The sequence below is a fragment of the Nelumbo nucifera genome, chromosome 3 (genome assembly GCF_055504915.1).
Source record: "Nelumbo nucifera cultivar China Antique chromosome 3, China Antique-T2T, whole genome shotgun sequence".
NCBI classification, from domain to species: Eukaryota; Viridiplantae; Streptophyta; class Magnoliopsida; order Proteales; family Nelumbonaceae; genus Nelumbo; species Nelumbo nucifera.
In genome coordinates this window covers 54600273-54612998 of record NC_142651.1, presented here as the reverse complement: position 1 = coordinate 54612998, position 12726 = coordinate 54600273, and the positions used below count along the sequence as shown (strand labels likewise).

General features: G+C 34.1%; 1 protein-coding gene across 1 annotated transcript; it reads right to left on the bottom strand.

Moving 5' to 3' along the window:
- Nucleotides 1–5942: 5942 nt before the first annotated feature.
- Nucleotides 5943–9273, bottom strand: LOC104600955 (uncharacterized). The gene is made up of 2 exons (XM_010264127.3): nucleotides 8617–9273; nucleotides 5943–7371 (listed from the first exon to the last, which is right to left on the bottom strand). The coding sequence occupies exons 1-2, from the start codon at nucleotides 9160–9162 to the stop codon at nucleotides 6136–6138; spliced, it is 1782 nt and encodes a 593-aa protein (XP_010262429.1). The 5' UTR covers nucleotides 9163–9273; the 3' UTR covers nucleotides 5943–6135.
- Nucleotides 9274–12726: the final 3453 nt, after the last annotated feature.

Genomic DNA, 12726 nt, shown 5'->3' with positions numbered 1-12726 from the left:
TTTTCTTTCTCACGATGTATCAAATTACTGGTTTGATCTAGCTAATTGTCATTAGTGATTTTCAATCCATAATTTTATGTTTTATTATTGCTGATTTCTTGATTTTATAGGAAGCCTATCATATAATTCATAATACTCTAATTATTTAGAACATGTTTACCAAGAAAACAACCATTTGAAGCATTCCATTTTTTCTTTTCAGATTTATACTAAATAACTAATAAAAACATCAAACAAACAAATACCAATAAAAAATATGGTTAGTATATGGTTGTGAAAGTTGAGTTTAGTTCTTTTATTCCAAGGCTAACAAAAATTAAGATATTAATTTTATGAGATTTTAAGAGGTTAGGCTGGACCCAACTTGAGCCCAACCTAACTCAAAGTTAACGTCGGGTTGGTATGGATTAGGGATTTTAGGTTGGGTTAATATTAGGGTTGTTTAGAGGAGTGGTGCTCATCAAAAACTGAAAAACCAAAAGTCCAGTTAATTGAACTAATCAATTTGGTTTTGGTTCAATAGTTTTCAAAAACTAAAGGTATTAATTTCGTCTCAATTAATCTAAAAAAACTGACAGTTAACTGAATCAACTGGTGTATATATATATATTATTTTTAATATATATTATGTATTATTTATAATATAATATATTGAAATGAACATGGGCAATTTATTTTTGCCTTTGCTTCCTTTTGTGGTTTTACAACCAACATTGTGGCTGAGAAAAGAGTAAACCGTGATGCTATTTTCTATGCGAAGTCTCTGGGCATCTCGAGACTCATTGTTTAATGCGATTCCAAGGTAGTAATACACAAGGTTTTTAAAATCAAACCAGATAATGAATCGTTAGGGGTTTGGTTTCTGGGTCAAACGGTCTGATCATTCAAACTGAATAGACGGCTCCATTCTGACAAAAAAATAAAAAATTATAAAAAATAAAAACGACCAAAATTATTGGACGGTTCAAATGGTTCAACCACTTGAATCAGCGATTTACTGACCAAATCAATGGTTTTTGGCAAAATAACAGTTCTGGGGTAAAATGAAACCGATCACCTGACCGGTTCCCAGTTTTTCCGATCCAACCATCTGGTCCACTCCGGTTTTGATTACCATGGTAATGCAGGTCCTTGCCTTTCAGGCTCCTCCCCACCCCCTTCGACCATCTTTTCCTGGATCGACGACATCACAGAGTTAGCGGTTGACAAGCAAATAGAATTCTCTCAATTCTTCGTGAAGGGAATGCAGGAGCAAATATAGTCTAGCAAATTTAGCTTGTGATGCCTTTGAAAGCCTCTATTTTGATTACAACAATTATTTTCCTTGTCATATTTTTTATGGTGCTTTACATCTTCCTAGACTTCGTTGTAAATAGGCTTTGGGTTTTTTATTTTTCTAAGTGCAGTGAGCACAATGTATTAGGGCTTGGGACAAGGTGGGTTACATCCTCCCCTATAAAATTTTGGGTTAAAAAATATTATTTATAATATTATATATATATTATAATATGTATTATAAACAAGGTTTAAAGTATCAATATGATTCACCTGATACAAGGCATATCGTATCCGTTATTCGTATCCATCCTCATCGGCACAGGATATGCTACGACATTGTGTATATCCTGTTAGTTGTGCATATTAGCACAATATGCCATTGTATTGGTATGTATCGCATTGTATCTATGGATACGGTTCAACACTCACTGATACAAAAGCGTATCGGATCCTAATTTTATGACATATTCAAACCTCGATTTAAGATTTAATTTTCCTCAAAAATTTAATAAGAACTGAAATTTATAAAAATTAATTTATTTTATTTATCTTAAATGATTTATATGTTTTATTTTACTTATAAATTATATGCTAAAATTGAAAACATATTTATTATCTGAAAAATAGAGTCAATAAAAATGCTAAATAAATAAAAGTTCCCAAAAATTTAATAAAATTTTAAATTATAATTATAAAAACTGAACTAAATAATTTAAGAGTTAAGTTTACCCAAAATTTTAATAAAAACTGAAAATTATAATAATAATTTATTTTATTATATCTACCTTAAATGATTTATATCATTTATTTTAAAATTATATGTAAAATAAACAATTGTATGTTAAAAATAAAAATACATTTATTATTTTGAAAAATAAAGATTATTTATATAAATTTACTAAATAAAAATTCTCCCAAAAATTAATAAACATTAAAAAATATAATTATAAAAGCTGAAATAGAATGATAATTATTGTATGATATGTACATATTCCAAAGTCCCGGTATTGTTGATTGTAATGTTTCTCTTCATATAATCTATTGAAGTGTGCATTTCTCATGTATTTATACCTTATTCATAGTGAATTCAGCTTTAGATTTAGTGTTATTAATGTATTTAAGTAATTTGTATGCATTTCCCTAGTATATCTAAGCATTTTCATATCTTTCATCCATATCCATGTGTTTCCAAATTGTATTTGTATCTGAGTTGTCTGATATAATTCTCGATATCGATACTTTAATCCTTGATTATAAATATAAAAAAAAAAATAGAAGAGCCAAACCAACCAACCAGTTATTTGATTTTGGTTAGGGATTTTACAAAAATCGAAGGACTGGTTTGGTTTCAGAAAAAAAAAAAATGGTTCAGTTAACCAAACCATGTGCACCCCTAAGGTTGGGGGCTTAGAATGGGTTGGGTAAGGTTGACCTTAACCTAACCTAACTCAACCCTACATGCACTCCTATTCATAATGCCCATGTTAATATATTGATGTTGAAGTTTGGTACATAGTCATTCTACATTCCTATTATTTTTCATACACCAAGAAAATCACATAGCAATAGTCTCCTTCAATTGCTTAATCCAAACCTGCCCAAGTTGCATCCTTGGAGACTTCAACAAGAAACCTTCAAGGTAACTACAAAATAAGGTGAAGATTGTTGTTTTTTGTGTTTAATTTTGTACATTATAGCCTTGCCAAAAGGAAAGTCATTGTGGTGTTATATATATATATATATATATATATATGGTTTTGTTATAAAAGTTGGAATTTTTTTTGTCTATAATAAAAGGGTATAAATATGGTAATCGCCAAAAGACATAATTTTACATGTGGAGAGAAAAAAAAAGTGTTTTTTCACAGTACTTTTTGCACACTAATAAAATATTTATTATTCGAGTATTTTGAGAGAGAGAGAAGGGGGAATGACATACAAAAATATCTTTTAGAAAAGTACAGACAAGCCCAATGCAAATTTCTGAATTCCACTGCAGAACTATAAACATTCAAAATGTCAAAAACCCCCATTCTATACACCAATGCTAACCCGTGATTTGGCATCAATTCCAGTTTGGCACCCACCCCAACTGTACTTTGTGCCTAAAAATGCTGACCCTGGGCTGAACCATCATTCTCCCAATATCTTATATTAGCATCTCATTCTTTTGCATAGCTAGTGAAGAACATGTCTCTGATATTGGCGAGACTAAACCAATATATATCTTTGTCTTCTCTAATGCTTTCCTATTTTGTGATGTTTTTCTTTATTAAGGTTCTTTTAGATTTGATATTGAAATAAAGGGATCCCAAGCATACCTCCTTCCATCTATATCTATATATTAAAATGCAATGTGCCAAGTTGGCACTTTCATCCTCTATGGTTTATTGTCAAACCTACTTATCTTTTTTTCTGGTTTCTTCTCAAAGGCACTTATCTTTTTTCTTGTTTTTTTTTTGAATTTTTGAATTTTAAAATTGATTAAAATAACACAAGTGACCAATCACTTTTAAGACTTTTAACACTCCTCATTAACATCATTAATTATGCCATTAATCATCTCCTTCAATAACTCATGCCACTAATTCTCTCTCATCTCCATTACTCCATTAAATTGCATAAAATTCATTAACTTTATCTATCTATCTATCTATCTATCTTGCCCTAAACCAATGATATATTCATTGAAATTGAGATATCCAATAATATATTAGGCACCAAATAATCTACTTCCATTTAAAATTATAATCCATTTGATTCCATATGAAAATAATAAAAATTAATTAACCATAATAAAAATAATTTAGTAAGTTACTTAAACAAAATAATAACAATTATTAATTATTTTTATTGATAAAAAGTATTTTTATTAATATAATAAAAAGAAATTAATTAATGAAAGGAATAAGATACTTAAATAAAAAATTAATATAGTTAATTAAATAAAAAAAATATATATTTAATTAAATAAAAAATTATATAGTTAATTAATTTTCATAAGGAATTTAAATTTAATAGAAACTTAATATACTTAAATAAATTCAAATTTTTCTAATTTTAAAAATTAATAACCAGTATTAGTTTTAAACATAGTTTAATTATTTTAAAACCAATTTAAATTCCATTTAAAATAAGAAAATTATAAATCCCTCCTTGGGTTTTCTAACAATCCTATGAAACTCCCAAGTGTTTTGACCCTAACAAAAACCTCCCCTATTGTTTTGAAAAAAGGTGTAAATACCTTTAGTAAGGATTCCAAATTAAAAAATGTTGATGTAATGCATTAATTTTACTTCACTTCAGCCTTTTTACATTTGTCCAAGAAATGTAATTATTCTTTGAAAGTTGTCTAGCAAAATAAATTAGTGGTAGGTAAAGTTGAAACTTTAAGTTATGTATGATAATGCATTAACAATGATAAGGGTATTTTGATAATTTCAATGTTTTTGTTACTGAAGAGTCAAGGGAAAGGAGGTATTTGCACTTTTTTCTCAAAACTATGGGGTAGGCCTTTGTTAGGTCATAGCACAAAGCTGGTTTATAGAATTGTTATAAGATGATGGTAATTATAATTTTATCTAAAAATAATACAAATAATAATAAACCAATAAAAATATTTTTTCAAAAAAATAACATTAAGATACAAAAATAATACAAATTTATTTAAAGAATAGGAAATTGGCCACTTGAATTGAACTTAGATGGACACCATTTAATTGGAAATGTCATAAAACTCCATCTTCAATTTTGCTCATAAAAAAAGCCCGTGCGTCGCATGGGGTCTTGACTGTACAAAAGATAAAAGAAAATAAGGGCAAAAAAGGTAGGGAAGGTGGGTCCTCACTTGTTATTGACATTCCTGCATGCTAGTGCTATCAATACCACTTCGTCTAGTAATTTATTTTTGGTAAGAATTTCATCTAGTAATTGACCTGTGGAAGGTGGAAGCCTTTGGTCTAATACATCCTTCAATAGGAGGTTTCAATAATCAGATTACAATGACAAAAGTGAGATGAGATCTCTTGATATTGTCTTCCCACCTTGACTTCTAATTATACCATTCTGTAGAGAAAGTTCATGAATTTGCTGTTGAGCCTAAATAACAACTGCGAAACCAACACTTAGACTTTGAAAATGATTGGGTCAAGATACTCAGGGCATCAACCCTGCCCCAATCCAATTTTATATAGGGTTGACATTTTTCCACCTTAAACCTAGACTTAATCCAATCTTCAATCCAATATTGGAACCCTAACCTTTTTAGGATGGATTGGGGTCAGGCTGACCCAATAATCTAAGTTACATCTAAACCAAGGTTCAAAGTATCGATATGGATCGGCTCATATCGGCTGATGTGTATTGTGTCGATGGTTTACCGATACGCCCCTCCAAGGATTGTATCGGGTCAGACACTGGTTCAGAGGGTAGCCAGGCCTTATACCGACCCCTCTGAACCGTTTTCAAAAAAATAAATAAATAAAACTTAAGAAAAAAGTATCGACCTCTGTGTCGATACTTTGAACCTTGCATTAAATCAAGTTATTTGATTTAATTAGTATTTTTTTTTTTCGATTTCGAAGGAATACTCTCTAATGTTGGCTCACCCATTTTGCCACCCCTTTAGGAAACAGAAGAAAAAGATTAGTACACCAAGCAAGCTAGCAAGAAAGGAATGTATATATGGCGATTAAACTCTTAAAGCAACCTGAGATAACCTAGAGATAAAATGCCACCCAGCAACAATACTTCTCATTGGAAGTTCAAACATTCTGTAATATCAAGGAACATGAATTTACCTTTTTGTGTGAGGAGCTAATACAAGTACATATCTCAAACTACTCTGTACAGGTCCTCTCATGAAATGAAACCAGACAAATTGTTGCTACGTAAGGAAAGTATTTTAAGATTCTCAAGCTGGCAAATGGTGTTTGGTATCTCTCCCTGTAATTGGTTTGCACTGAGATCAAGCCTTATTAAAGATGTAAGGTTTCCAATCTCTGTGGGGATTGCACCAGTTAAATTGTTGGAGTCTAAAGCTATGTATTTAAGCTTTGGAAGGCCAAAGAGGTTGTGTGGTAACTCACCCTGCAAATGGTTCACACTGAGATTGAGTGCAACTAGTGAAGTCAGATTTCCAATATCCATGGAGATTGGACCAGATAAGTTGTTGGAAGATAAGGACAAGTATTCAAGCTTTCTAAGGCCAAAGATGTTCTGCAGCTTTCCCTGCAATTTGTTTGCGCTGAGATCAAGCTCAGTAAGTGATGTCAGGTTTCTGATCTCTGTGGAGATGGTACCAGATAAATTGTTTGAACCTAAGTGCAGTAACTCAAGATTTTTAAGGCCAAAGATGGTTTCTGGTAACTCTCCTTGCAGTCTGTTCTTGCTGATATCGAGTGCAACTAATGAAAACAGGTTTCTGATCTCCTTAGGGATTGTACCAGATAAGTTGTTGGAACCTAAGTTCAGGTACTCAAGCCTATGAAGGCTAAAGATGTTCTCCAGCAGCTCACCTTGCAAATGGTTACTACTTAGATCAAGTGCAATTAGTGATTTCAGGTTTCCAATCTCTGCAGAAATTTTACCAGACAAATTGTTGGAAGATAAGGATAGGTATTTAAGCCTTCCAAGACCAAAGATGCTGTCTGGAAGCTCACCCTGAAATTGGTTCATGCTGAGGTCAAGAGAAATTAGTGATGACAAGCTTCCAATATTGGTGGAGATTGTACCAGACAAATTGTTGGAATTCAAGTGCAGTAACTCAAGCTTCTCAAGGCTAAAGATAGTGTCTGGTAGCTCTCCCTGAAATTGGTTCATGCTGAGATCAAGCGCAATTAATGATTTTAGGTTTGCAGTCTCAATGGAAATTGTACCAGATAAATTGTTGGAACCAAAGTACAGATGTTCAAGCTTCCCGAGGCCAAAGATACCATCTGGCAGTTCTCCCTGTAATTTGTTCCCGCTGAGGTGAAGTGTAATTAGTGATTTCAAATTTCCAATCTCCATTGGAATTTTTCCTGATAAATCATTGGAAGATACTGACAAGTGTTTAAGCCTCCCAAGGCCAAAGATGCTGTCTGGAAGCTCACCCTGCAATTGGTTACCATCAAAAGCAAACTCTATTAGAGCACTCAATTTCTGATCTCTAAAGAAAAACTCATTACAATAGAAAAATAAAGAGAGAGATTACAAGGCTTGGTGACAAGGTATTACCCCATTCTGAGAAAAGGATACACAAGGTTTAACATATTCTACCCCACAAATCCAATTGGAAAAACACAGAACAAGCTAACACCAGAAATCAAATACAGGAAAATGCGAACCAAGAAATCCCATTTCAGCTGCTAGAAGCATCCACCATCTCTTTTTAACAAGAAATTTCCTCAATGATTTGAACGCCTCTCTTTTACCTGAACTGATTCCACTTCCTAATTAACCTCTCTCAGTCAAAATGCTCCCAAATCTCTTATGAAGAACCATACATATAGCAGTTAAATTGTTGGAAAATAAGTATAAACATTTTTATTGGTAAACAAGCTTTAAAGCTTGGTTAGGTTTCACAATATGGAAGGTTTAGGAGAAATGAGAGAATTGAACAGGAGATGTAATCTTTGCAATTCTTCCAGGTTCCCTCTCTCTGGTGGGATTAAATATAAAAGTTTATTGTAGTCGAGGAAGAGGAACAAGGAATTGAGTTTTTTCAGTCTGCCTATCTTGGATGAAATCTGTCCTGTGAAGAAATTGCTCCAAAGGTCCAACAGCAACTGTTTCCAATTTGCAAAGAAAGTATGGGGAGAAACTCTCCTAGCAGCTAGTTATGTTGGATATGAAGTTTACACATCATGGCTAGCTTGTATAAGGACAGAACAGATGTAAGATCCCAGTGAAGGAATTACAAGAAATATCAAGGAAAGCATAGTTAACACAAAGACTGAGCTCAGAAGGGATCTCTCTACGTAGTGAGTTTTTATGTAAAACAAGAATTTGAAATGTGAGTAGGGAACTGATGTCAGTGGATACCACACCAGTAAACCTGTTGGGGTCAAACATGAAAATATTTTAGTTATAAGAAGCTTTGATAGATTATGGTTCTTGAAAGGAACTGCCAGAAAAATTGAGGTATTCAATCTTAAGTGAATCTGCTATGGCCCAGTAGGATGATTGAGTCACAAGTCTTTGTTATATCAGATTCCAGCAATGGAGTATTAAAGCAGGGAATTCCAAGGCAAGTGAATCACAGTAAAGACTAAGTTAAGTAAGATAAGACATGATGGAGAACTCTGACAGGTCATGGGATTCTAAGATGTTTGCTTTGGGATCTAAGTATTAACATACCTTTTGGGGATTGCCGAGCTGATTAGGAATTAGACCCATGAGATTGTTGTCAAAAAGGCTAAGAAACCGAAGATCTGGTAGCATGCTGATCTCCAGAGGGATGGAACCATTAAAACTATTGCTGCCCAGGTCCAAATGAATGAGCTTCGAGAGGTTGGAAATGGCTGATGGGATTGCTCCATGGAGGATGTTGATGGTGACATCAAAGTGGGTGAGGTTGGGTAGCAATGCGAAACTGAGTTCATTTAGTGTCCCATGAAGACGTGAATTGGAGAGGTTCATCTGGGCAACACTTCCACCAGTGTTGCAGATGATACCGGTCCAGTTGCAGAGGTTCTGGGTATTGCGGAGAGACCAAGAATTGAGAAAAGCAGAGGAAGATAAGCTGTTCTTCCATTTGACCAGTGCTTGTGCTTCTTCTCTTGTTGATGATGATACCTTAAAACAAAGAGAGAGTAGAAACAGAGGAACAAAAGATGCAAAAATAAGAGGAGGTCTTCGAATTGGTGACATGTCTGATGTTGCTGTAGTTTTCAATTCCTTCATATAATCTTTTCATTCTCTTCCTTAAGTTTAGGCCTACAGGGGGAGAGAGAGAGAGGTGTTAAGAAAGTTTTTCTCTAATCTTTTGTACTTGTTTTTGGAGAAAGAAGAAAGCAATTATCGCGAAATGACACATTTGACTGCAAGTCTTCTGCCATGAACAGATTGTAAGCTGCTCTACCAAACAAAATAAACAAATAAATAACACATTGTAAGCTGGTGAGTCCAGTCTCAACCAAGGCACCGCCCAGATGAGTACAAATAAAATATAGTTATTAAACAAATAAATAACACATTGTAAGCAGTGGGATTGACTTTAAATCTGCTATAAATGCATACAGGGCTTGTAAAATTTGTCAGGTAAATCATCACAAGTAAAATATAGTTATTAAAAGGATTAAAACATTAGTATATCCTTTGTTTTGTATAAAAGTATTAGTATATCTGAGTATCTTTCTTTGGAAATAGTAGAAAATGCGTAAAGTATGAATCCAATAATTATCATTTATAATTTTCAATTTTTGTTGATTTTGTTTTGGAAAAATTATTTATTTAATATTTTTATATAAATAATAGTTCTATTTGTTTTCATTTTTAACATATAATCTATATGCAAAATAAAACATATTAAGATAGATAAAATAAATTATTTTTATAACTTTTGATTCTTATTCAAACTTTGGGGAAAATTAAGCCTAAAATAGATTAGTTTCGTCAAAATAGACACCGATATGCTCAAGTTTGGATCTGCTGTAGTCTTAAAGCAATGGACTCTGCTCTAGACCTAATAATTAAATGCCACTTGTTATTTACACATATGATTTTCTTCTCATGTGTGATAAGTTAACAAAACACACCACTATTATTGGAGTAAATATTTGTTTATCATTTATTTATTTTTTAAATTTCTTGAACGCGTCCTACTTCCACCATTTTTGTTGACCCTCTCGGCCTCTCCTTCCTCCCCAAACCCTCTCCGTCCCCACAGTGTAAGAACAAATGGCATTTGGTCATTGGGTCTACAGCAAAGTCCACTACTTTAAGACTACAACAGATCTGGACTCATGTGTATCAGATTGTATCCATCAATACGATTTAATGCAGCCCCGAAGGCATATTGTGCTGATATGCACAACTCCAAGGGGTACCTGACGAGTTGTGGTGTATTCCATATCCATGATCATCGATATGGATAAGATACGCCCCATATTGGGAGTATTGTATATGTGGGTCGAGGGTATCTGATGTAGGGTGATTTAGCCCGACCTAGTAATAGAGGGACACGTGTACATGACCTAGTTGATAGAATGACAGCTCATCCCGACGTATCCAAGTCTGAAACGGATCAAGCTTGGATAACCGAACCACCTCGGAGCAAACTCACCTCGGAATCGAATCCACCTCGGGACAGGTTTACTTTGGGGCACGATTGTGTCAAGATCAATTTGGTTACTAGGCACCTTGGCGTTCATACCAGATCGGACCCAAGGGCATCAGTTCGGGTACTATTGACCGACCTCCACGTGATAACCCCAAAGATCTCATCACCGGATTCAATGTTTCACGGGATCACGCCTTGTAACAGCTGGTCTTATCTCCTCCAACTGATTCAGACGGTAGAATATGCCTTATCGACTGACATCGTTATCTTCTATTAATTCAGTAACGGGTCTCATTACAGCAAGAATCCCAGAACCACTTCGAATAACACACGAGGACTCTAGTATATAAAATTCCCAACCTTTCAGGGGCAGAGATCCGCACAACTATTGCTTACCTTGCAAACTAAAGCATGATTGATGGATCCAACATCCAAGTCCACTGGTGTAATTAAACAAGAAGGGTGAGTTACAAGGCTTTGCCATTTTAATGCCCTATGCTCCTTTCATGGTGTGCCTCCTAATAAACAGATCGGTGGACTCAATTGAAATGAATGAAATACCAATCAAACCGTGAGGCTTTGCTTCCTTCTCCTTTCTGTAAACCAGTCTGTGTGTCATCTTGAAGGCATGATATGAAATTTGTTTGAGGTAAGAGCAATTGATTCCAATTAATGTATAACCAATAAATAACTTTGTACTAGCTACATTATTAAGTCAGGACTTTGTGTTTGTTTCAGTTAAGAAAAAACAATGACTCATTACTCATATTGAAACAATCAAGAGTAAATTAAATAGTGAACATGCCGGTGCTAGGGCCCATTAGCAGTGTAATTTGAACAAAGTATAAAGTTTTGCACTCTATATATTTATATTTGTACTCCTTTCAAATTCAGCCTAAAGATTATCCCCAGGCCCAGCCCTAAAGGTGCAAACCTTAGGCTAGAGCCTGAGCCTGAGCCTGGCCCCAAACAACTTGAGTATTTAGGCTTAGGCTGAGCTTAGTTGGTTTGGGTGCGTAGATTAGTCGGATTTGAACTTAAAGTCTAATTTTAAGAATAGAATGTGCATTTACAAATATTTGTTATATTAAATCAAGATTTCAATCAATCATGCCAAAGACATTGTATGGTCTACTTACTTTCTGCTGATTCACTTTTCACGAGGTGTACTTTACCATCAAGATTTTAATAATGTTAAAGATGTCAACTATCAATCTGTGACATGTTTGATCACTTGTTAATGTTTTTTTTTCTTCATGGTGCAATTCATGCCCTATAGATTTATAACTGTCGTATTATTTATATGTAGAATATATAATTTAATATAAAATAACATATGGATTCCTGTATACATTATTATGTCATGGTTTTCAAAACCGGATCAGACCGGATGGTCGGACCGGAAAAACTGGGAACCGGTCAAGTGACTGGTTTCGGTTTTCTCCAAAACCGAAAATTTACTCAAAACCGTTGATTTTTACCAGCAAACCGCTGACCCGGATGGTTAATCGTTCGAACGGTTTTGACTTTTTTATTTTTATAAATTTTTTTGTTAGAACAGTTGGACCGTTCAACCTGATAACCGAACCCCTTAAGTATATGTCCATCAGGCTTAAAATATTAGGCCCAGGCCCAGGCCAGGGGCTAAACACAAAACCTAGACCCAAGCTCAAATTTTTTGGGCTAGGCTTGGCTGGGGCCAAGATGAAATAATCACCCTACACATGGGGTGTTCGTAGTAGATCCCACTGGTCTAGATCTCTGATGCTGCTCAAACAGGAATTTCGGTGAGATCTCATGTGTACAAAACATTGGTGTGTTCATTCGTGATCGGCTACTAGCCTGGTTCACATGACCAATATTATCCCATTTAGTTTATGCTTATACTTAGGTGTACATTAACCTATGGAAATTTATCAAAACTCATGGGGTCTTCACCTGGACCTTTATACTAAGGGTATAAATCAACCCATCTAGTGATTTTTGATGAATTTTTCATTGTAGGATGATGTCAATGTGAAACCAATATGCTTCCCTTTTTTCAGCCATATTTATGTGGGGCAAACAGGGATTCTGCTGCTTTATATTAGGAACATCTTCATATGGATTTAACATACATGTACATGAGATATTCCTAATGTATGGCTGGATGCCATGTGTGCATAACTTTTTCCCAGAAAAGATCT